We start from the raw sequence: 25,026 nt of genomic DNA on the forward strand, positions 1-25,026 counted from the left end.
AATTATGAATGGACGAGACTGAAAATGAATTCGACACCGGCGGAGGTATCATATGGTTGTTATGTACGGCTAGCTACTACGTTTCTTGTTTTAACTAAATAATTTTAATGATACTGGTAGTAATTCGTTTGAAATTGTTAACAGTAAAAAAACCACACAGCCTCAGTGAAAGGTTAGACGGTGTACATCACAGAGAATGCCACTTTACTCGGTTGTATTCTTTGCAGTGTATCGGAATTCGGACAGCACCTGAAGGCAGCACCACAAACTAAACATTGTAGTTTTTATTTCAACATTCAGCAAACGTTTAAATTAAGAGCAATGCGCATGTAACAAAATGGTCCCAATTTAACACTGCACTGTTTGTTAAAGGTCCTGTTTTATAAATGTTTACGTTAAACGAATCACTTTCGCGTTTCAACCCTTTTCACAACTTTTCGCGCATGCGTGGTGGCGTCAGTTGAGTTGCAGGGCACGATGGCTGCGGACAGTGCCTTGCTGCTGTCTCTGGTGGAGGAATATGTCTCAGGACTACAGGACAGCAAGGCCAAAGATACAGCAAAAGGTAAATAAGTCTTCAGAGTGTTTTCCTCGACACTCTTTCAGAACAGGTCGTTGCGAATAAAACGCTGCTGAGCTACCGCTGCGAAGGATGCGCAACACGGCGTGATGGTTAACTAGCTAACTTAGCGCCACAACATCCTGTGCGGTGTGATAATCGCATGCTACAAAACACACACACACACACACACACACACACGTTGTGACACCGGGCTGCTCGTTTTAACACAATAGCAGCACAAACTAAATGTATCCCTAGCGTTTTATTGTGCTGTCATTCCACCAGTAATGTGAATTTTGAGGCTGGTCACCGCATGTTTTAAGCTAGCTGCTGTGTTTGTGTCCCTTTATGAAAGCATCCTGTCAATGAACTCTGTACCTTTGAACTCCGCCGATACTGCTAGTTAATCTGTACTAACTACTAGAGATAACTTAGTTATGTGCATGTGTGTTCTGTCTGTTTTCTCTGTGTGTTTGTGGTCTGTTAACTTGGATACAATTCACTAAACTTGGCTCTTTGTTCAGGTGTCAAAGATGGACAGTTTACAGTACTGCAGCTAGTGGAAGCACTGGGGTAAGATATTCATATTTATCTAATATGAAAGCCATAACATGAACAAAACAAAGCATGTTTCTACTTTAATTTCCCTTTTTTTACTGAGGACTTATTTTGGTATTAGTTGTGGTTAGTGGTGGAAGTTATGGGCTTACAGAAGCAGGTTTCACTCTTAATATATAAATATATGACTGTCACCCAGACAACAAGTGTTTATTTCTCATGCATTCTTATTAATTCATCATATATTTTAAAAATATCTACACTATATTCATCATCTATTCATTTAAAGGCATCAATTAAACTCAGAGTCATTTTGATTTAATATTTAATGATATTTAACATTTTAATTTCCTTTCCTGTTTTAGGCTGAGTCTGACCAGCTCTCAGCCTCACACTCGTGCCAGAGGAGTGCAGCTTCTCTCGGAGGTTTTACAGGAGTGTTATGGAGGTCTTACTGAGAGAGAAGGTACACATATTCTCTTACATTTTGTTGAAAATATATGCAAGAGTGGTATTTTGACAGATTGACTGATGTCTCGCTGTCTTTATTCTCCACAGTGGAAGTGCTCATCGCCTTCTATGAAAACCGTCTAAAGGACCATTACGTCATCACGCCCCCTGTTTTACAGGGGCTCAGAGCACTGGTGAGTGTCTGTCTGTGATAGACTTTCAGTGACAATAACATCTCAAACAACCTGCAAATGATTAACTGACTGCAAAGCTGGCAAGTTAGTTTCTTCAGGTTTGAGTATCATGTTGAGAAGTTCCAGATGTGATTGCTGTAAATAACGTGTGTGTTGTGTGTGTGTTTGTGCTTTCTGTTTTTCTAGACAAAATGTACAGTGTTGCCTCCTGGTTCAGCTGTGTCCATGCTGAGGTCTTTGTTCCAAGATGTTCATGTTCAGGTGAGACTCGACACTGTGTTATAATAAAGATGTTTTGTGTGAGGCATAAATAAAACAGTGGATCTGAGTTAAATCCAATACGTACATCATTGCACTAAGTAGCATTGTTTTCTTTATTTGTGTGGATCAAAGACAAGTAATGAACAAATGATTTAGCCTACAATCTATTAGTCTATTATTCATCAGCTGCCCTTGGCCAGATGTTAAAATGCACAACTGCAGGTTGTCATTCAGTGCTGTGAGAGTGTGTGAAAATGTTCTTGGTTCTTCCATGTTATCGAATCACTTCCTCTTTTATTAACAATGCTTTTTAGGTAATCTGACTAATCTAAAGTGTTCATAAATGTAGGCATTGTGGGTAAAAAACTGGGTCAATATGGGTCTGTTTATTTTTCTCCAGTCTTTGATGCTGGCAGAGAGAGCTTGTGTCTACCACATGCTCATCAACCTCATGGAGACCAGAGAAGCCGGTAAGAGACTTGAGTCTGATTCGCAGTTAATAGAATAAGACAGCAGCGTGTCCCCACAATGACTCAGAGCTCTGCTGAAAGAAAGATCACTTTCTGTGTAGGGATGCACCGATTTCTTGCCTGATATTTGCCTTGTTGACTGACGTTGGCAAATAAACAGGCGTCCAGCGATGTCAGTGACTGATGTTCATCTGTTGTGTTGGTTGTTTCAAACTCGGATATTGGAGAGACATTGGAGTATCGCTATTGGCTATCGCCTTATTTGCCAAATAGTTATCAGTGCGTGTCTAGATCTGTGTTGAAGACGGTGATTCAAAACAGTAAGGAGTGAGTCAGAACTCTGGACAGTTGGCTGACTAACCACTGTGGTTATTTCATGTCTCAGGGAAGTTAAACTCTTACCATCCCTGGAATAAAGGAGTTGTCACATGCTCTTCTGCTTTGGTTGGCAGTTGAATGATTTTCTTTATGTACACTTACTGTGTAGGATGCAAATTGAAGGCTGTCAATGAAGTGTTTGTGTGTGGCTTCCGGTAGTTATTATGAACACAAGAGCATTTCAGCCTGTGTGTGTGTGTGTGTGTATATAAAAAGAGTGAAAAGAACAATTTCCCCTAGGGGATCAATAAAGTATATCTTCTTCTTCTTCTTCTTCTTCTTCTTCTTCTTTATCAATTAAATAAAAATAAAAAAACAAATATTTGCAGCTTGCTGGTCATAGATTTACTTGCTGTTCCTTTGTGGTCAGGCAAGATTAGATTACGTAATCTTCAATATAGTTGAAGGCAGTGGTGGAAAGTAACTAAGTAGATTTACAAGTACTGTCCTTAGGTACAATTTCGAGGTATTTGTACTTTAATTTAGTATTTCCATTTTCTCTATTTCATACTTCTACACTACATTTGAGAGGCAAATATTCTGCTGCATTTATTTGATATTTGAACTTGTTAATTTGCATGTTCAGATTAATAATGCAAAATATAATTAACGAATAAATTATGATGCACTACAGATTCAAATAAAATTTTATTGATTCCCCGGGGATACATTCATAAGCTACCACTCAGATAAAGTTTATAAAGTAGTTAAAATTAGGCCCACCTTTACCAGCTTTAACATTAAAGTGATGTACACAGTAATGTATCAATAATTATAATCTAATCATATATATAGTTTTTATATTGTCCATTCTGCATTATGAATACTTTTGGTGTTTTAAGTATATTTTGATGCCAATATTTTGTACTTTTACTTGTAACAGCATTTCTACGACTTTTACTACTATTAAGACTTTAAGATTTACAAGATCTGAGTACTTCTTCCAACTCTGTTTGTAACCAACCCCCTACATCCAAACAACCATAACAACTTGTCAGCCATCATACAGAAACTGTGTATTCCTGTTTGACTCTTCCACAGAACTGAAGGGTTTGGGTGCAGACTTTGTGTTTGGTTTCGTCCAGTCAATGGACGGAGAGAGGGATCCTCGCAACCTCCTGTTAGCCTTCCAGGTTGCCAAGAACATCATCCACCGAGGTTATGATCTAGGTACACATACAGCATTTTTCTTTCTCTTTGTTTCTGTTCGTCTTTCGACCTTTTTTGGACCTCTTTGTCACTATCCATCACACAGTTGAAGCATGACTCCTCTTTGCCTCCCGTTTATTTGTGGTCTGCTTGTAGGTAAATTCACAGAGGAGCTGTTCGAGGTGACGTCCTGCTATTTCCCCATCAACTTCACCCCTGTAAGTCTCTGTTTACTCAGCTGCTTTTGTCTGAGAACTGATGAAAGCAGAGAGGGCAGCAGACAGAAATGTCATCACTGACTTCCTGTGACCTCAGGGGAACTCTGTATAAAACAATAATACTGCCTCCTCATCTGCTCACAGACATTTCCCTTGTTAACGTCGTGTGTTGACTTTGGAGCAAAGCAGCACATGGCCACAGTGCTACTAATGTTGGTTTTAGTGTGACATAAACACCACAACATATACCAGATAAAAATGAGACAAGCTTCTAAATAACTTGTACATTGTTCACATTAGGCTGGTTTGGTGTATGGTGTTTTGAACTGAAAGTGTGAATTGAATTATGGCAGTAGGAGTCATTTTGTATGTTCAAATTCAACCAGAAAGTGAAACAGTGAACCATTAACACTAATTAAGATGCCCCAAATTCCTGCTGCATGATATTGCCTGTAGCACACATTTCCAAATAACACAAGAACTCTCCATGGGAATCCAGAAACAGTTTTCACTTTGACATGAATATATGGAATTAATCTTTAAACTTGCATCAATGACTGACTAACTACTGACTCATGTTGGTTATTCAGTTAGAATTAGATTGCTATAACTGAGAGGTCTCGTCTTACTGCTGCTGTTTGACAAAATGTGAATCAATGAAATGACATTACCAGTGGGAACTAATTGTAAGCCTACAGAATACTGTTTGGATCACAGCCACAGTCTTTATAAACATTACATACCTGCAGAGCCTCTCATTGGTGATCTGTCAACATGTATAGGCACATTTATGATTTCTTCTTCTATGATCTCCTCTTGCCTCACCTTCATCCCCCCCATACGCACCATCAACCCACCACAGCCTCCCAATGACCCCCACAGCATCACCAGGGAGGAGCTCGTCCAGATGCTGAGGGACGTCCTCGCTGGGACGCCACAGTTTGCTGAGGTAGACTATTTACATGTAGCTTTTTGGTGCGATGGATATTAGACATATTTTTTTGGTGAGGGCCTAAATAGAGTTTATGTTCTGTTACAGTTTCTGTTACCTCTCATCATTGAGAAGCTGGACTCAGATGTTCTGAGTGCAAAGCTGGACTCGCTGCAGACTCTGGTGAGAAATCTCTTTTTTTTTTTTTTTCTAATGTGCCTCTGATCTTATGAGTCTAATTGGTTAGGAATTAAAACATTTTCCAGCTCATGTTCTCAGCTGCAAGAAGTCTGTAAATGTGGATCATACACAGCACAGTTGATGTTACCTTAAGCAACGCAGTCACTCAACTGACAACTACAGTGGAGCTGCTGAGAGGCCCAGAGCAGGCAGGGGGGGTTTATGTATAACCTGGTTTCTTATTTCACCGCACTTTATATTTTTCAGACTGCTTGTGTTTCACAATATGAACATAAGGACTTGGCAGAGTTCCTCGAGGGACTGTGGGTGTCACTGCGCAGAGAGGTAGGGCTGATGTGTGTATATTGTGTCTGAACAAAGTTTTTTCATCCACTCCACCCTCAAAAACAGGAAGCATCTTTAAGGCTGGGCTCACATGAACTAACTTTGTATCTCTGCAGTGTTTACTCTATTAGTTTGTGTTGTTTGTCCAGTTGTAAACGATGTCATTTGAACTCTAAATAATGGCTCTGAACAGACTTCTGGACATGAGTCTGACTCTTGTAGCAAAAGAACTGATTGATGGTTCATCAGAAATGAGAATGTAACAGAGAGCATCTGAAGCAAATGACCCAAAACAAAATGCTTTATGGGAAGAAAGAAGCAAATTGTTCCAAGAAAAACACAGTGAGGTCTGGACCTATCTCTATTTATCTTGTTCTCTTAACAAGAGTAGAGACAAATTCCCCATGCTCCAGGTGCTGAAAACACTTTCTAAATTTAAAAATCAAAAGTAAACTGTTGATGTGCTTGCCTCTTAGTGAATCTGAAGAACAAACTAATGACAGATGTTCCCCTCTGGTTGCTTCATTGCAGGTGTTTCAGACATCTAGTGAGAAGATTGAGTCTGCTGGCCTCGCTGCTCTTACCGCACTCACTTCCTGCCTGTCTCGCTCAGTCCTTAACTCTGACTCTGAAGACTCCCTCTGCACCTTCCTGGATCTTGTTCTCAAAGGTGAAATGCAGCTTATCTGCACATGAAAAAAAATGCACATTTTATTTAAAGCATGTTCAGTTTTATTAAAACTCAAGTTGGATGACACAAAAACAGCAACATTGGAAGACTTGTTAAATAACTGCATTTTCTTTGCTGCTGGTAAGGTGGTAAGAGAGGCTGTGTAGATTGCATTGTTGAACTAAATATGTCAGCGTTGTGGTAATGGGAGGGTTTACTGCAGTGTTTAAGTAGTTGGGCAGGAAATCATACCACAGTGCCTGTTCAGTTCTTTATTTTAACCAACTGCTCATACAGTTAACATGACATGTCAACAGTGTACCATATACAATGTTTCCCTCAGATGATTATTAGTTTCCTGCCAAAGTGCACTAGAGTTATGGAAACCTACCAACCAATATCGACTTGTATATTTACGCCATCTACATATAAGTGATTATATTAAGACACTGGATCTTTACTAAAATGTTTAAAGGCTAAAACCAATATGAATGTTTTAGACTGAATAGTTTGGCTGATATATGTCACAGTTAGTAAATCTGATCCTCCACATCTCTAAAGACATACCCAGGAATTGTTGTGTCCATGTTTGTCTCTTTAGGGTAGAAAAGTCAGTGAAACAGCATGAGACACAAATAAATGAAACTGATGTCTTTTACCTGTCCAGTGTTTGTTTTTTTACTGAAAGTGAGCTGTCGTTCCAGACTGCAGACATCACCTATGTGAGCCGGACCTGAAGCTCGTGTGGCCCAGCGCCAAGCTGCTACAGGCTGCCTGCAGCGCCTCCAGCAGGGCGAGCCACATCATAACATCTGCTGTCATGCCCTCTCTCATCGAGCAGTACAACAGCAAAACAGAGGTAAATGTCCGTTTGATGATGGGTGTTCTTAAGGCCTGCACCATCAAGTCTGTATTTTCTGTATGCGTTTTTTATATCCGTCGTCCGATTAAATTTGTTACGCATAGAAACCTTGAACCCAGAGTCAGATGTGTTTTGTTACTCTGTTGGTTGAGAAATTCATAATACGAGACGGAGTCGTCACGCAATGAGGATGATTTTATAGTCCTCTCACTTGAAAGGAAAAGCAATTGGGTCCAAGGAGAGTTTCGCCCCTCTCTGCCCGTGTCTTACACTTAGCACCGCAGGGCTGAACCCTCTCTGTCTGTGCGCTGTCGCTCTCCCTGCTGTCTGTGTGAAAAAAATGCAAAGAAGGTAACCTGTTCGGGAAGTTTTGTAGTCTGTGTGTAAACATTGACACAACATTGGGTTGTATTTATTTTTAAACGTGCAACAATTTTGGACAGCAAAAACCGACTTGGTGTGCAATGGCCTTTACTCGTGCTGTTGCTGTGTTGGAACATCTCGTGTTCATGCGTGACTCTGTCTCTTTGTGCAGTGTTCCCACAGACGAACATTACTGGAGGTGGTGCAGCGTTTTATCCAGTCAGTAAAAACCTGCCAGTCTTCAGAAAATGGCAAGTGCTGTTTATTTATTTACTTATTTACTTCAGGACATCATATTCACTCCAGACGGCTCATCCTTCACTTACAGCTGCATCTTGTTCCACTTTAACAACAATAAATAATGATATAAATCTTCAGAGAATACTACGAATGATACTAATACTGTGGTAGTCAAAAAGGAACTTCAAAAAGGATTATATGCCCTTCATAAACAAAAAAAACAAATACCCTAACTGTGTTTAGGGGCTGTTTGTACATAACCATGGAGACCAAAGACACAACCCAAAGATTTTAACTTGTCTGTCTGTCTTTCTCTCTGTCTGTCTGTGATCCATACACATTAGAAGAGAGCGTGTTTTTAGCCTTCCGCCCGTCTCTGTGCAGCATGGTGTTTTCAGCTCTGACAGAGACTAATGCCAGTCTGCAGATCACAGCCACCTCTGTGCTCACCTCACTAGCACAACAAACAGGTGAGATGAACTCTTCCATTCACAGCTGCCAGCAGAGTCAGATATGGTCATAAATTCGCCGCTGTTATTACAGATGCACTGTCTCTCTCAGGTCTGCTGCTGGACTCCGATATTGAGCTGGCTGTAGATCACCTGACCAGACTGTTGCTGACGGAGGAGGACAACAGAGTCAGGTCAGCTCATGTTGAACATACTTCTCTCTCTCCTCTCCCCCTGTCCTCCCCCTTTTGACAAAATCAGAATGAAGATGTTTGGATTTTGTTTTGCAGTCGAACTTAACAGGAAGTGTTTGTCTCTGTTTCTTGTCTGTTCCTGCCTGCAGTCTTGCTGTGGTTGAGTGTGTTGGAGCCCTAGCAGAGTTGCACCCAGCAGCCTTTATCGCTAAACTGATCCCAAGACTAAAGAAGGAAATGTTTACAGGTAGGTGAAAAGCATACACAAAAATATGACCTACCCTATAAGGAAATGTTATTTTTAAAACACTATACAGATATTAATATTTGTATGATACAGAGCTTATAAAAAGTACAGTTTTATTTACTATTTATTGATACTGATCAAAATAAATATTACTTTAATTTTGAAGTGGAAGAAATCTCTGAATTTTTAAAACAAAGTATTGGCCCCCTTCCAGTAATGTTTCTCTTCACCTTACAGTTTAACTTTAGATCAGCAGACTTAATGAATACACCTTACAACCCTTTCTTTTCCTCTCCTCTGCTCAGAGCACATGGATCAAGACAACAACAGAGAAGCTTCTGAGCAGCAGTCCCTTCAGGCAGTGCGCCAGCGTTGTATGTCTGCACTGGCTGCGATGTCCACCCAACCCGGTGTTGTCCAGGAGAGCACACCTGTCCTCTTGGAGGTCCTGAGCTCAGCACACACAGGTAATCCGTTTGCAGTGCACTTGTGTTAAATAACATGCATCAGTTAAGGATTTGGTGTGTTGTTGTGCAGCACTTCTTTCACTGTTACAGGTTAAAGAAATATTGAATGTCAATGTCATTTTTTGTATTTTTTCTTTTTTCCAGGTAGTGTTGGTTTCTCAGTGGAGGAGGTGGTGGCGGCGTGTCACAGCCTCCAGAGAATAGCAGAGCAGGTTCAGGACACAGAGGAGACGGGACGATGCTTCCATGACGTCATCATCCCACGCCTGCTGTCTCTGGCTCTCCAGGCAGCACTGCAGGGTGAGCAATTCCTCAACCGACATGATGATAATCTCCTCTTTTACCTTCCACCAAAACTCCACAACTTCTACCTTCACTACTGATAATGTGTTTATAACTGCTACTGCATCGGTTTACCTTTTTAAAAACATAAAAACATGAAAGTTGAAAGCTGAAATTCATGTTCATGTTTTGTAGGTGAGGGGTCATCTGGTTGTCGTAGTCCTCTTTTGGAGGAGGTGGTCCTGTCTGCCATGGTCCCCGTCATCAGTACTTCCTGCTCCAGGCTACAGCCCACGTCAGTACAAACTCGCTCATCCATCTCTCCCGCTTTGCTCTCTCTGTGAGCACTTTTCAACACATTGACACTCTTTGTTCACCACAATGCAACGATAATGATATCTGTATGTTTTTATAAATCTGAACTATTCTTAAGGGACCAGTGTGTAGTGTTCAGTGCCAGCTAGCAGTGAAGTAGCAGATTGCAACCATTTGAATACAGCTCAGCCTTCAGAGTGTGTAGGAGAAGAAGATAAAAAAATAGATAGTGTTTGTCCATTCTGGGTAACGAAAACACAAAGATTCTCATTTTCAGGTGATTATACACTTATGAAAACATACCTATGAATATTATATTCCATTTCTGCCAATAGTAACTCATCTAAATGTGAAAACATACAAAACAATGTCAGGTGAAAGGATTAGGAGAACAGTTAAAACAATAGATTATCACTCGCTTTTCCTTTTCTTATCATCATCATCATCACATGCATCTCGTTTCCATTGTTCTTACAGCTGCTCTTTGAATTAGTTCTCAAGTTTCTTTCACACTTGCAGATCTAAAAAAAACACAACCTAAAAATACTACCAGTTCCTGTCTGTTTCTCACCTTTGCGTATTTTGTCAGTCTCTGATTTGTTTTTCCAAAGTACCGTCAGAGCATTTTTCATGAGGTTTGTGTGGTTTCCTTCCGGGGGATTTCATTTCATCAGGTTGGCGGGACAGACGGCGTTGAAGGCTGTGTCTCTCTTCCTGGATGGTGATGTTTCCTTTTTACCCGACAACTCCTTCCCTTCACACATCGGGCTGCTCAAGGTTATACTTTAGAGACTAATTTATTAAATCTTTTTGTTGAGATTTTTAAAAACACTTCAGACAAATTATCATAAAAATGCAACTGTAGAAATATTTTCAGTGTACCTCGTATCATTTTTATTTTCCATCCCTAATTTAAGGGTTAATTATTACTTATTTTTCACTGCAGTGTCACTGTTACTTAAAGAGTGTGGTTATTAAAGCTCGTAATGTTTCCCCAGAAGCAGCAGGGGGACTCATGGAGCCAGTCCCAGATGGTTTGTCTGCTCATGGGATGTGTGTGTTCGTTACCTCGCAGTGTGAGTCTCAACTTGAATTCTGCTTTTAATTAAAACAATTAAGTTGTTAGTAGGGGTACTGGAGCTGAATTCTGAGTGTTGTATGTGTAATCTAGGTGGAGGTGCCTCAGATGGATCAGCTGCTGTCACAGCTGGAGGAGATGAGTTGCACCTGCAGCCACCCGCTGTCGTACACCTCGGCTGCAAAGTGCTTCGCTGGCCTGGTTAATAAGAGAGCACAGGGTCAGTTGGTGTCTTTGCTCTCCTGCTTTTTGTTCCAAAGCTGAGCCTCACTTTGTCAACTAAAAGCAGCTGTGATGGTTTGCTTTCTTCTTCAGGTGATTCTCTCGACAGCCTTATTCAGAGCACGATGAAGAGAGTGTGTAGTGAGTTGGACTCTGCGTCTTCATCTCTACGCATTCAGGCTTTCACCCACATGATCTGGGTACGAGTCGCACCGTCTTCAATGTGTCTGCTGCTGATTGTTTGCATCATTAGTTTATATATATGTGTGACTATACAGGTTACATTTTTTATCTCACTAATTTCCTGTTTCCTGTTTCCTCTTGTTTCCAGGTTGCCAAGGCTCTGCTTCTCAGATACCACCCTCTGTTCACAGCACTGACTGACAAGGTAAAAAACAGGAGCACGTGCATCTATAATACATACTTTATTAAATACAGTGGGACCAGTTCTTAACTGTGCCGTGATGAACTGCAGACCAGATAAACTGGTTCTAATTTCCTTCCACTGTGTATTTTTGAAGCTCTTCTCTCTGCTCGACGACGCTGACCTCGGTCCGATGGCAGCAGACGGCTTCTCGCTGCTGATGAGTGACTCTCCCGACGTCCTGAACCGCGGTTGCCACGCCGATGTTCGCATCATGTACCGTCAGCGCTTCTTCAGCGAGAATTCGGCCAAGTTGGTCCAGGGCTTCAACGCTGCGCCGCAAGGTACGAGGCCACGGCACTGCTGAGTGGTTATAAGGAATCAACTTCATTCAGGGAAATCCTCTGTGTGTATGACTTGAACATTTCTGATATTAAAGGCACTTTGGCAGACAGAATTGCACTGCTATCCAGTACAGACAGTCCACAAATGATCATAGAAAAAAAGACTACATTGTTCACAGCAGTTTGAGCTTTTTTGCTGACATGAATACGAAGATTCCTGGACTGTAATATTTGAACATATAAAGAAGAAAGAGGAAATGAGAGAAGGAAATACAACCTTTGATCATTTGCAGTGTGAACATGTACAGAAGAGTAAAACGTTTTTATTTAGTTCTATAGTTAAACCAGTTAACATCCACCAAGTGCAATGTGTGAAAGATTATTCTCACCTAGGCTGACATATAGTTGCAAGTTAACATAGATAGATAACATTTACAGGACCGTTGAAACTAAATACCTAAAATCTTCACAAGAGAACAAATGAAAAGTAAAACGTTTTGGAGGTTTTAGACTCTTTCTCTGGTCTTCATCTCAGATAAACTTTATTCATTGTCTGCCTCCCCTACAGAGAAGAAGCCCAACTACCTGAAGGCTCTGTCTAACATAGTCAACAAACTGCCCAAGCAGGTTCAAGTCACTGAACTACCAGCGGTGAGTAAAGAGCAAACTGCGGCAGAGACTGCAAGTCATCTTCAAATAGTGCTTTATTTGAAATCTTAAAAAAAAAAAAAAAATGTCAGCATAATGTGAGATTTTTTTGTCCCCGTCCAGCTCCTGTCTCTGCTGTTGGAGGCCTTGTCATGTCCAGACCGGGGCGTCCAGCTGTCCACCCTGTCCTGTCTGGAGCCTGTCCTCGTCGACCCACCACCAGCGCTCATACAGCAGCTAGAGGCTTTGGTCGGCAGGCTGCTGCCCCTCACCTCCAGTCCATCTATGGTTAGTGAGATATCACACCTAAGAGAGAGGTTTAACATTTACCTGCTAAATGGTAAATGGACTGCATGTATACAAGGTGTCTAGTCAGATGAAGCTGCTCATTATATAACATGAACTTGTTTATTAGTCAGAGCTCGAACCAATATTTTGTTTCTTGTGTCCTTCAGAACGTAAGGATCGCCTCATTGCGGTGCATCCATGCTGTTTCCCTCTTCCCCGTTCATGAGGTAACGCTCAAAACTGTCCATGTTTCAGATGTTGTCAAGTTTGACTTTCTCAGAATCTCAAAATTGGAGTCTCTTCTTGACCTACACAAATAAAAACAAGCTTTAAGGAAACTTCATTAATTTGTTACAGCAGGGAACCTCAGATGGTTCCTTGAAGAATATTTAAAAATGTTCCAGCTCCTGATTTCCCTCCATTTCCATACAGTAAATGTGGCTTTTCCAATGAACTAATTTGGGTTTTATATGTAGTGAAGAACAGAATACTATTATAAAATAAAAAGTGCCCTTCCTCACCCATTGAAACAATACAGATACTCTAATAACTTACACGCATTACATTAATCTAGGAACTCCAATAGAATACAACTTCTATCAACATTTTCCACTGTTTCAGGTGTTGCCGTTTCGGGCCCGAGTGCTGCGAGCTCTGGCCCGGCCTCTGGACGACAAAAAGAGGCTGGTGAGGATCGAGGCGGTTCAGGCAAGAGCAGAGTGGTAAGAATCAGATACCACCAGGATATTTAAAATCCTAAATATATTAGAAATCAGTGTCACGTTTAATATGCTAAGGGATGAAATGTCTGTATTCTTAAAACAAAGAAAACAAAAGGAGGCAAATCTGAAAGTCCTGTTCTTTGTTAAATTGGCACATGGATGTTAGAAAGGTACCCATTACTGCACTGTGGTTCCTCCTCACAGGTTCCTGTTGGGAAGTCCTGGGGGAAGGTGATTGTAGTCCTATCCCATCTTCCCTAATATTGGAAGAACACAGATGTGGGAAGATCGGACTCCAGGACCAGGTACCAAGGATCAAAGCTGTGCAGGCCACACAACAGCTCCCTCTCCAGGCCCCACACCCCCCCCAACTTGTCTTTGGATCTTCCAGAATCCCTCTATCCTTCCTACTGTCATCTTTTCAACCACAATCCCTCCACCCTTCATCATATCTCCCTTTTTACTGAAATGTTTTTGTTGCAACTGTCTGTATCTTCATTAACGCACAAGTAAAAGTATATGGACCGACTGTGGAGCCTTGTCTAAGTTTAAAGAATGAAAGTGATCAGTTTGTTTAATATGTAACACGCCTCATGTATGTTGTCTCTCACTGTGTATTGGAGAAAAAGTAACATCAGGTTGCAGGGAGGCCTTTTGGTTATTCATAATTTGAAAAAAAAAGTGCATTCTTTCACAAGAGCCCAAAGTTTTCTCTTTTAGGTTTCCTGCTGTGCAGATCAACAGCTAAAACAAATCTCCAGAAATGATTATGTAATCCTAAACACATGAAGCACAGTATTTTTGAATCTTTAGAATGGTCATTTGAATAAATAGGATTAATCAGTATTATCAGTTGATTTTCTGGCAATTAACTAACAAATAATCAAAAAATGGCTACTTAAAAAAACATAATCAAACTTTATATAGTCTAGTAGGAAAGGTACAGATGATTAAGTTCTAAAATTCAAAAAGGCTCTTGTTGAATGCACTTTGAATGTGTCAACTGTGTTCTCCTCATATAGGAGTTGATACTGAACTGAAGTGATCTCTGAACTGTGATAGCAACATTTTCTTGTTTTACTTAATTTTGAGACTCATCAAAGATGACCGCTTCACTGCATATAAAGATGTGGACTTGCAGCACTGAACCCAGCAGGCACGGACAGCCTTTTATCTTCTCATCTGGATGAATGTGTAACTGAGCAGTGATCTCTGAACAACGGCTGGTGTGTTTGATTCGTGTCACTCCGGTGTGCCCAGCTGGGTGGGGAAAATTTAGATGTGCCAATTGTCCTCGCGCAGGGTGACCTGAATCCAGCACTTCTATATGTCTCACACTACCACTGACGTGGGTTAAATTTTAAGATTTTACATAATTAAATATCTCTGAGGATAAGTGTACATTGAATTGAGATTGTAAGTTATGTGAACAATGTGTCAAACATCTTCCTTGTATTCTGTCAATATTTGAACAAATACTGATGCTATTTCATAGCTGAGTCATTGTAGTAAGGTTGGCTGACTTTGGACCTCACATCAACTTATGCCAAGGAAATAGACAATATTTAAAATGTCTAACTTAAAATGTCATTAAAACTTTTCTTTGTAATTATACAAAAAGCATGTAATGTCATTTTTATGTTCAATATCATCACCTCCAAATGAAGAAATATCAAACAGGTATTTTATTAAAAAAGACAAATCAAACTGGAGCACAGCTCCCACTGGTTACAAATGATATCACAGCTGTACGTCATGTTTCTATGGCAACTACAGATCCAACTCATCCACCACTAAGTTACGGGTATAAACATGTTGGGGTGAAATTTGGAATTACATTTCACAGTGCCTGAATCACTTAAAGTGCCTCATATTAAAAGGCTGAATAACCAAACAAGGCACAGGCTTCATCAGTCTCTGAGAATGAAATGTTAAAGGTGAGAAAAATTAGTTATTTTGTCCTACAGTGGCATGTAAGGAAAATATTTAAGACAAGTGAATCAAACTCTTGGTTTTTAGCTCTTCTTCGGCACCAGAACATCAGTTCACAGCAGTGGTTCTCAACCTCGTCAGCACACAACACAACAGCAACATATTGCAGGTGTAAACAAGCAGAAAAGTAAACCTTAAATCCCTTTCTTAAAATAACATTATTTAAATCATCGCAGGACATTTATCAAACAAAATCAAAAATTAATATTGAAATTATCTGGACTTTCCTTCCACACCTAAAGAAAAATTTGGATTTGTCAAATCTGCCCAAGACACATACAAACAGTTACTATGGACAAACTACAATCAACACTAAAAAACCTCTTAAAAAAAGCAACAAGGCCCAGGCTCAATACAGCATTAATGGTGTTATGTTTTGCATTTTCTCACGAATGAATCACAAGTACATTAAAACTGTAAACAAATGACACCTTCTCTTAGAAGACCATCTGCATTTGAGTCCTTTTTGGCATTTCTGCATTATTTAGAGTGACAGGAAAGGCAGGGGAGAGGCAGAGCGAGCGACATGTAGCAAAGGGCTCGGGCTGGAATCGAACCCTCTACCAGGAGAGCTACCGGGGTGTCCTGCATTTGTTTTTTTTATCAGAAATCAGGAAGATGGTGCTCAATAGGGTAAAGTTAACAGAGTAAAAGCCCCCAAAAAAGTATCTGGGAATTTTAGTCTTAAAGCTGCAATAAACAATTTGAACATAGACAATGTAAAACCTCCCTCTCTGCTGCCTCGTATCACTCTGCTCACAGACATTTCAAAGGAACCCTTTAATTTAATATTGTTAGTGGTCAAACTGAGTTACTTCAACCAAAAATCTAATTAAACAACAACACCAACTTCAGTTTGAATTTGAAAGCACTAGCAATACAACTGGATTAAGATGGCGGCTACCACTCATGCTAAAGTTTACAATGTGCTGTATTGATGTTAGAAAATGCAACACATAGCACCTTTAAGATGCTGTAACAACATGCTCGGCTGTTCTCCTCACATACTGCCGTATCCCCCCCACCCATCCTTCTATCTTACACAATTAAGAGGCTGTGGTGTTGATGCAAGATTTTCAGTCCAAGAAATGCACAAAAAGTTTTTGTCGAGTCTTTACAAATGGGTACAAATGGGTTTGGTCTTGACTATGATGCTGGCCAGCAGCACCAATTCTACAGAAAATGAATCAACAGCACTGCAGTCTGCTGCTGGCATGGCCTACAGTTAGACCTACTGTACAAGGGCGACTGGTGGCAGGTGTAAAGCTGGGAAATGATAACTGATTCTAAGAAAAGGAGTCACAGGTGGTTATATCCATGTGGTTCCAATGCAGCAAAAAGCTCTTGATTTACGACAAAGTTTCAAATGGTCGTAGCAGCGATCAAAACAGATGAAGTTGGAGCTTCTCTTCTTAGCTGGTCACAAGAGTATGACACATCAGTCCTGTTGCTTTTAGTGTAAATGCATGTTAAAAGTCTTTTGATGTGGAGTAAGAGGGTGAGGCTCAGATGGCCATGGGGTCTCTCCTGGTGAAGGTGCAGTCCCACATGATGCCGTCTTCGTTGGGAAGATGACTGGAGGGCAAGAGGACCCGCGTGAACCAGTGACTGAAGAACAGAAGGGCTTTTTAAAACATGTAGTCTGGTTGAAGAGCGTTTGTAACTGTGTTTACACATTGGTTTACATGAAAAAACTCAATCAGAATTCAGCTGGAATGTGACGCTTTTCATGAAATCAAGCCCTGCGTTTGATAGTATTTGTAATTTTTTTTGTGCAATTGCTTTTCAGTGTATTTCTATTCTGTCATCACTCTATATAGCAATTTGTATTTGTAGTGGCGTAGTCCGCCATTCCTGCTCAGATTCAGATTGCCTTCACATGCACAAGGGATTCACAGGAAACAATGCATGTATGTAATCCAGTGTAATTTTATCTCATTCCTAACCACAGTTCACTGTCTCTACAACGTATCAGAGACGTATCACATTAAAGCTAATGCATTGTTTGGCTGCACTGTAAACAGATACATCAATTACTCTTCTTTTGTATTACTGACAAAGTGTTTGCTGTAGTATTAAACTTCACTTGCTTCCACCACGGTAACCACAGGTGTTGCCAAATCAATCATGATACAGGCACCATTTGAGGACAATGGGTAACTGAACTCACCTCCTTTTTTCCACACCAAACAGTACCTTCCAGTTGTTCATTCTACCATGATGATATGGATTTCTGAACACCTGAGAACAGGAGAAACTTTTGACAACCATTTTCAAAGTTGTATTTTCAACACTTAAAGCTTTGTGTCGTTTAAATTATATATATGTGAGTGCTCTGCCCAGTAAAAGCAGTCATGTTTGTTATACTCCAAAGCTAACAGTGGCCCCATACTGACAGCATGAGAGTACATGTACCTTGCCCTTCTCCTGTAGTCTTTTGGTCTCTTTGCGGTTGATGTGCCGCTCCACGCTGGTCTCTCCTCTGCCGATGAGTATGACATGCCAAAGGGTAAGTCCTCCCAGAGCTACTGCCACTGAGCTGTCCGGGGGAGGAATACAATAATACATGACCTGTCTGCATGATGTAAGCAACCTTTATCTGATCTCTAAACACGGGGAGAACACGCGTGGTGAAAGGCTCTTTACCTTGTCAGCACCCAGAGGAAGATGACACTCTTGGAGGCGACGGTCTCACTCAAGGCTTCGGTTGGTGGAGGAGTCTGATAATATCTCTGAAGGGGACAGTATTCACACTCTTGTCAGATAGTTATTTTACTTTCAGGTAGGGTTGCAAAGGGGCGGACATTTTCCGGAAACTTTCCGGAATTCCAATTTGGAAACTTTCATGGGAATTCATGAAAATTATGGGAATTAATGGGAATTAAGGGGAATTTAGGAGAATTAACTGGAAAAGTTGAGTAATTCATACAATACTGAAATGTATTTTCTTTGTATTTGTACTACGTTGGTTGTTTTAATGTCGATTTTAAATGCTCCTACACACTTGTTTACATTGCTGCTTTAGTCCGGTCACCAATTTATGCATTGCGCGGTGTTGCTGTGCATGCAATACAATGAAAAGTTTTGTTTTTGAGCTGGTTTGCGAAATAGGCTAATGTAGCTAACAATAACAGTAGCCTGCCACTGCCCCTGGTGGCTCGAGACAAACGCCACAGCACTTGTTGATATGAAATAGGCGAAAATGGCAAAATATTATTGAAATGTAAGACTTGCAATAACAGAATTACTTGAAATGTCAGTGTTTCTGTAGAAAAACATTATTATTTCACATTGAGCTTGTTTAGATGAGCCACAAGCAGTAACAAGACAGCTGCTGCACTTCTTTCTGACTCATAATGCCCAAAGACAAATGGAACACTATAAGTGGTACAAGCCAGGCAATTACATCACATTCTCGCGTCAGAGCAACTCGGGCGGGGGATTTACGAGACAAATGGATAGCACCATAAGTAGTAGCCCAAACCATTGACCTTTAGCTTAACATATGATGGTAGCTAGCATGCTGCCTTTTGATTTATATAGGTTAATAGTAAGGGGAGTCCCCCCAAAAAAAAAGAATCTCATATTTTAAAAAATAAATGTTGGCAAGTATGTAGTAGCCTATGCTGATTACTGCGTGTGTGCATGTCATTGACGAATATAGGCAGGACATTCAACTGAAGCTGCATTAAATCAGGTTGTTTTCAGCAAGATTATCCTGCAAGATGTTTCTTTTCAACTACATGTAAGTTCCCTGTTATAGACTAACAGTATTATAACAAGCAATATTAAAAATATCCAGTTTATTCCCATTAATTCCCATTTATTCCCGCTAATTCCCGTTAATTCCCATGGAAAGTTTCCAACTTTGAAAATTCCCAGAATTTTGCAACCCTACTTTCAGGTCAGATCTGAGGATGTCTTAGCTCACTGCTGTCTGAGGGCATTTTGGTTCAGGATCAAAAGACCTTCTACAATATGGATGTGATACAAGTCTAACATGCAGGATCCTATTCCTGATTAAGTGATCTTGGGGTGAGGAGGACTTTCAAACTAATTGGTATTCGAGGCCTGGAGTTGTTTGTTTACCAGCTGGTGCACAACCACCGTTGAGATAAGACCATCCTGGATCAGATAAATATGAGAGCAGAGAGCGAAGATCCTTTTCGCATGTCTCCCGTTTCGCTTGTCATTTGCCATCTGAGCTCGACTTCTGCCTTCTTATTACCGTCTGGCAGGTGCCAATGGACCAAACATTTCATAGCTCATCGCCAACTGGATTGTCTCTACTCGTACCATTAGCAACACCTCGCCGAACCTCATCAGAAGAGTAAATAAATCCAGTTATATGCTAACAAAAATAACAGCAGGGTTTGTGTGTGAGGTGGCAGTAGTCTGGGGGGTTAAAGAGCCTCACCTCTATGGCACTGTAGGCCTCCATAAACAAGTCCCTGCTGCTGATGCTGCAGTAGATGCACCCCAGTGTCATGTATAGGCAGAAGGAGAAGAAGTAGCGGTGGTTGAAATGGCCCACACAGTTGTTCACCCAGGCTGGAAACATGTTCAGTTCAACTTTTACAAAGTGGGAAGCTTAAATAAAATGTAAAACTTTTAAAAAGTTAACAAAAAAGTATAATTTTTCATGCATTTTCTTTTGGTTTTGTGTGTTGCTTGTTAGAAGGATACGACAGTGGTGGTCCATCTTCAAAACACACCTTTAAATACAAGAGAGACAGTTTACCATGAAGGGTTAAAAAAGATGACAAAAACCAGACAAACTGTGCATGAGAATTATTGTTTGGTTATCTTACATGTTGCAGATGCTACAGTGGTGTGTCCTGGGAGGTTTTGGAGTGATGCATTTCTTACAGATGGACACTGAGGGAATATTCATTTTGTCCTAAAATGAACATAAAATAGAAGGCTGTATTATTGTCTCACTGGAACAGAAGAAGTCAATCTAACCTTGTGGGAGCAAGTACTGCACAAATCTTGCTGCATCATGTCAGTATTTTCCTGAGCAGTTTGGTACCTTGGGTGGGTGTCCTGGGGAGGTGGTGGTGGCCTTGTAGTAATGGAAGACCACCATGACAAGAAGCCAGTGGCCACAGCAGAGGTGCCAGATGACCCAGTGCAGTGGGTAAGTGCTGAGGATTGTGGGAAGGACGAACAGGTAGACGATGACCAAAACTGAGGTCGTGAGCATTACGACTAGACAGACAAACACCTGGGAGGGAGAGACAAGAGTGGGTGAGGGAGCGTAGTTTGGAGGTCGAGAAGCATCCACAATAGAAATGCAACAGCTCACCACTCCAAACCAGCGGGTCACATTGTCCACAATCCAGTAGACGGGTTCAAACGCACAGTCCAGCAGAGTGTCCGAGTTGGTGAGGCTGTTGAAGTACAGTGACTTCAGCAGTAGCTTGCTGTAGCTCCACAGCTCCAAAACCCTGCCTCTGATCCACGGCTTGGCCCCTGCGCCTCGGCCTCCCCTCTGTGGGCGGCAGAGTCGGCACCAGCGCAGTGCTAGTCGCATGGCCCGCGACAGCTGCCATCTCCAGCTGCTGCCCACACGCATGCCACCGCCACCTCCTCTCCTACACACTCTGCCCTCCAGACACACACAAACACACAGAAACAGACACCAGCAGTTACAAACGCAAGCCGCGTAAAACAGCAGCTCTTCGTAGCGTAGCCGGACGACCGCCGAGGTTTCCATTGCCATCTCTGCGTCCTTAAGGAGAAGGTGTGAGAGCTTTGAGTGTATCTGAAAAGTTCACCAACCGGATGGCTAGTGAGCCAGATACGAGAGAAGAAGCAGAAGGCAGGACAAGGGACTCGTACACCAATAAAGTGCTCTCTTTCCTAGAAAGCACTAGTCATTCAAGTTCGGTGAAAGCATCTTCTGTGTGACACACGTTATAGGAAACAAGGACAGTGGCTCTCAGGTAATGAGCTACCCCCATCAGCTCTGACAAATAAACTTCTCCTGTAAATAATTCACAGCAAATCCACGTCTCCAGGCCAAAAACCTCTTAGAAACATGCAGGGGAGATGCAGAGTGGTAACCTTATAAGAGGGAAATGCAAAGGGATGAATGTCTTAAGAAGGAAATAAAGTGGCTACCTGATCCAGGGCATCATTTCATGAAAGTGAGTATTAGTTTCACAGATAAGGCTTGTTCAGGTTCTCCCAAATAGCATGGCATTAATAATGAGAGATGCTAATCCTGGACCTTTAATAGACATAACAGTGAAGCCTGCAAACAATCTGTCCTCTTTCTATCAATCTGCTACTTGACCACTGCAAACCTCGTTTTATATTCTTGTTGTTTTGCAGACACATTAAAAAAGATTGTACCTGCAAAAAGTGATCCAACTATACCCTGTAGAGAAACATGTGACTCATGTCCCATCTGTCAAGGTCAGACATGATGACACAGATAGGTTTTCCATTCATTAAAAGGTGCAACATTAATAAATCATGACCACATTAATTCGATAACATTAATGTAATTACTCTACACAGATGTATGGAAGCCCTGTTTTGCCAGGAAACAAATTGATAAAAAGTTAAAAAAGTCATGGGTCATTGTTAATGCAATGAATATTCCAATCCATAAATCTGCAGATTATTCTGTATATTGTATAAAAAATGTCAGAAAATAAATAAAAACAAATGACAGATTCCCATTATAATTTCTAAAGTCCAAGATGAATCTTACAATTCCCTCTTTTATCCAAATATCAGGCCAAAACCCAAATAGTTTTATATTACTATCATATCTGACAAAAAAGAAATTCTCACATTTAAGACGCTAACACAGATAATGTTTGGCTTTCTTGTTTTAAAAATTACTGGAATGAAACCGATGCATCTCTTGTCATTCTCCACTGCTCTACTAATCAATTAGAAGTTGGTTTGGTATATAATATATGAAGAAATCCACACTGCAATTTCCCAGAAGGCAAGTTGACAAAGTCATAAAAATGCTTGTTTTGTCCTACCAACGGTCCAAAACCCAAAACCCAAATATATTCAATTCAAAGAAAAGCAACAAATTCTCACGCGTGAGAAGCTGCAACCAGAACATATTTGCTTGAAAATCATCATTCAAATCATTATTGTTGCTGTTAAATTTTCTGTTGATCGATTAATGGACTAATCCTTCAGCTCTGTATGAAACACAAAGTCAGACTTTTAGTTATTATGTGATCACGTATTTTCAAACGTATTCTTGTAGTTGGGTCAGATTGAGGTTGGATCACGTCTACACCAAAAATAATTGTACCAAAAGGGCAAACGCACAACACAGATTTGAAAACGCACTCGGTCTCATAATTCTGATTTAGTATCATATAATTTTGATTATTTTTATATTTGTAATTCCAAACATTTTTCTTTCTTTCTTTTTTTTTTTTTTGCTGGCAGAAATGGGCTCCCATACATTTGACATCTGTTCCAGACCTCTAATCAGCATTGTAATTGGTGATTAAACAGGCTACACTTGGTACTACCAGAAAATCTGCTGGATTTCCTCATGGCAGATATCAAAAAGAGAGCAGTTAATCCAGAAAAAACAGAGCTAACAAAATCCCAGTCAGAAATACAGATCGAGTTAAACAATCAGGATGCAATGGCTACCGTGATCAACACCATGATGTAAGTGGAAGAGAAAATAAATATGAAAAATGTACCACCCTGTGAGGACACATGCAGCAACACCTCTGCTCGTTGCACAGACAGCCTGTTGGCTGACTAAATAGGACTTTAAAAAGGCGTAAAATCCATCTCCATGTTTGGTACCTGGCAGAGACAGTAAGAACATGAGAGAGTGGCACACAGCAGGGCACCGCAGTCTCTATGGCAACCCGCTTCCCTAAATCTGGTCTTAGAGGACAGGAAGATCACTGCCTGTGTGTCTCATTGTAATGAGCTTCACTTCGTCCTGCTGTCTCAGTCTATCTGAGTAAAGTGGAGGAAGATGTGTCGGCTAACTTGTAGACAGGCTTTAGACCTCAACAAGCCGCCGCTTCAATATGATCATTGATCTTATTACAGTGGAAGTATACAATATAACATTTAAATTCCCCTTAGCTGTTGATGGGAAAAGACTGCAGTAAACTAATATTAACATGCTTATTGATATATCGGAAAGCAGTCTGAAGACAGAAATCACTACAGTACTTCTGATGCCACGTACATACTATATTAGGTAGGTTAGAATGTGGCATAAACTCAACATTAAATCTAAACTAGACTATCTCTTATCAATATTGTGACATGTGACTGGCCATTATGACTATTAGGATATTATGTAGAGCAGAAACAAGTGTATAAGTGATCGACAGAAAATGAAGTGGCAGCTATTTTGACAATCAATGAATAATTTCAGTCACTTTTCAAGACAGACAACATCCTGTTCCAGCCTCTTCAGTATGAAAACGTGCTGCTTTCTTCTGATTTATTTCATTGTCAATTGAATATCTTCGGGATGGAGATATCTGAGGACATCACCTTGAGCTTTGGGCAGTTATTTGGACATTTTTCACTATTTTCTGACATATTATAGACTGAGTTATTAGTTGTTACATATAAAAATAATGTGCAGATTAACTACTAATGAAACTGTAATATGATATGAGCACTTAACTAACTTAATTTTCCAGTCTAAAAGGCACATTACAGTCAACTGATGCAATTGTTGAATCACTTATAGCTGAGTGAAATGAACATACAATCTGGATACTGTTCCTTCAGGTTATATCATCCACCCTGCAGTTTGTACCATATACTGTGTGAAAGCCATCGTTAGACATCAGTACATAGAGCAGATCAGATCTTTGTCTAAATGAGGGCATGACATAAAACAATGTAACAAATGTCCACATTAAGATAGCTCACACTGACAGACTGAATCCTACTATCAAGTCTTATAAGTAGTTAGATATCTCATGGTGTCAAACAGTAGATGAAACCATTCCTCCTGTTAGATACAATGTGTCATGCTTTAACCGGCTTTAACGTTAGCTAACTGCTAGCTGCCTCCAGCCACCTTCAACCCGCCCATGTTAAAAGCCGTTTTAAATAAATACAGTACACCAAGCCAACTCGGACCAACCTTGAGATTGACATGTTGTACCTGGTCAGGTGTACTGGGCGGACAAGCCTACAGCTCTACGGTCAGGTCATGCTCAAGTTAAACCTTTAGCTAAAGTCCCCGCTGACTGCTGCTGCAGACCCGCAGCAAAGAGCGGCGGCGCTCACGAAGATTGTCTATTCAACAGATGTTTCACTCAACTGTAGAAAAACACGTCTTCCGGTCGGATAATCTGGCCACTGGAGAAAATTCGTTTTTTAGGTGAAATGTAGCATTGAGGTCAACTACTGTCCATCACTAGTAAACCAGTTTAGTTAATTTGCTCCAAATATCCCGTTATGTTAGACAACGAAAAGTTACACTAGAAGGGTTTAGTGCCCGAAAAATAACTACAAAGTGAGACCTCTTCATCTTCTTTTTCTCTTCGGCCGCAGCTCGCTTGCCCGCAATGCGCCCTGGGAAATGAAGTTGTATTTTGCTGTA

The 25,026-nt window shown here is 40.7% G+C and overlaps 2 protein-coding genes across 4 annotated transcripts; one reads left to right on the forward strand and one right to left on the reverse strand.

The window, feature by feature from the left end:
- Positions 1 to 460: 460 nt before the first annotated feature.
- mms19 (MMS19 homolog, cytosolic iron-sulfur assembly component) lies at positions 461 to 15,071 on the forward strand. Its single transcript, XM_051418670.1, has 31 exons — positions 461 to 565; positions 1,087 to 1,135; positions 1,486 to 1,586; positions 1,679 to 1,764; positions 1,951 to 2,025; positions 2,426 to 2,495; positions 3,915 to 4,043; positions 4,179 to 4,240; positions 5,103 to 5,189; positions 5,280 to 5,354; positions 5,619 to 5,696; positions 6,228 to 6,366; positions 7,071 to 7,225; positions 7,764 to 7,842; positions 8,176 to 8,301; positions 8,393 to 8,474; positions 8,624 to 8,721; positions 9,027 to 9,188; positions 9,333 to 9,488; positions 9,666 to 9,765; positions 10,460 to 10,562; positions 10,784 to 10,861; positions 10,957 to 11,083; positions 11,179 to 11,285; positions 11,417 to 11,473; positions 11,607 to 11,793; positions 12,362 to 12,444; positions 12,565 to 12,729; positions 12,897 to 12,956; positions 13,351 to 13,451; positions 13,656 to 15,071. Exons 1-31 carry the CDS (start codon positions 478 to 480, stop codon positions 13,684 to 13,686), a joined length of 3,096 nt encoding a protein of 1,031 aa, XP_051274630.1. The 5' UTR covers positions 461 to 477; the 3' UTR covers positions 13,687 to 15,071.
- A 42-nt stretch (positions 15,072 to 15,113) lies between these two features.
- On the reverse strand, positions 15,114 to 24,725 carry zdhhc16b (zinc finger DHHC-type palmitoyltransferase 16b). Of its 3 annotated transcripts, none has more exons than XM_051418675.1 (10): positions 24,586 to 24,725; positions 20,752 to 21,049; positions 20,476 to 20,670; positions 20,255 to 20,343; positions 20,130 to 20,158; positions 19,861 to 19,994; positions 18,090 to 18,175; positions 17,859 to 17,982; positions 17,614 to 17,684; positions 15,114 to 17,051 (listed from the first exon to the last, which is right to left on the reverse strand). In XM_051418675.1, the coding sequence occupies exons 2-10, from the start codon at positions 21,019 to 21,021 to the stop codon at positions 16,949 to 16,951; spliced, it is 1,101 nt and encodes a 366-aa protein (XP_051274635.1). In that variant the 5' UTR covers positions 21,022 to 21,049; positions 24,586 to 24,725; the 3' UTR covers positions 15,114 to 16,948. The 3 variants fall into 3 exon arrangements, with proteins under 3 accessions (XP_051274635.1, XP_051274634.1, XP_051274633.1); XM_051418674.1 differs by having other exon boundaries at positions 24,565 to 24,716; XM_051418673.1 differs by lacking the exon at positions 24,586 to 24,725 and having other exon boundaries at positions 20,752 to 24,558.
- Between the last annotated feature and the right edge of the window lie 301 nt (positions 24,726 to 25,026).

Source organism: Dicentrarchus labrax, unplaced genomic scaffold (assembly GCF_905237075.1).
Source record: "Dicentrarchus labrax unplaced genomic scaffold, dlabrax2021, whole genome shotgun sequence".
NCBI classification, from domain to species: domain Eukaryota; kingdom Metazoa; phylum Chordata; class Actinopteri; family Moronidae; genus Dicentrarchus; species Dicentrarchus labrax.

Bases quoted from the DNA above. Each gene is read 5' to 3' on its own strand.
- mms19 (XM_051418670.1), top strand. From the start codon at position 478: ATGGCTGCGGACAGTGCCTTGCTGCTGTCTCTGGTGGAGGAATATGTC. The intron at 8,302-8,392 runs GTGAGATGAACT...TGTCTCTCTCAG, and splicing joins CTCACTAGCACAACAAACAG to GTCTGCTGCTGGACTCCGAT. The intron at 9,766-10,459 runs GTCAGTACAAAC...TCATTTCATCAG, and splicing joins TGCTCCAGGCTACAGCCCAC to GTTGGCGGGACAGACGGCGT.
- zdhhc16b (XM_051418673.1), bottom strand. From the start codon at position 21,168: ATGGCAATGGAAACCTCGGCGGTCGTCCGGCTACGCTACGAAGAGCTG. The intron at 20,671-20,751 runs GTGAGCTGTTGC...TCTCCCTCCCAG, and splicing joins TGACCCGCTGGTTTGGAGTG to GTGTTTGTCTGTCTAGTCGT. The intron at 19,995-20,129 runs GTATCCTTCTAA...ACATGTTTCCAG, and splicing joins GAAGATGGACCACCACTGTC to CCTGGGTGAACAACTGTGTG.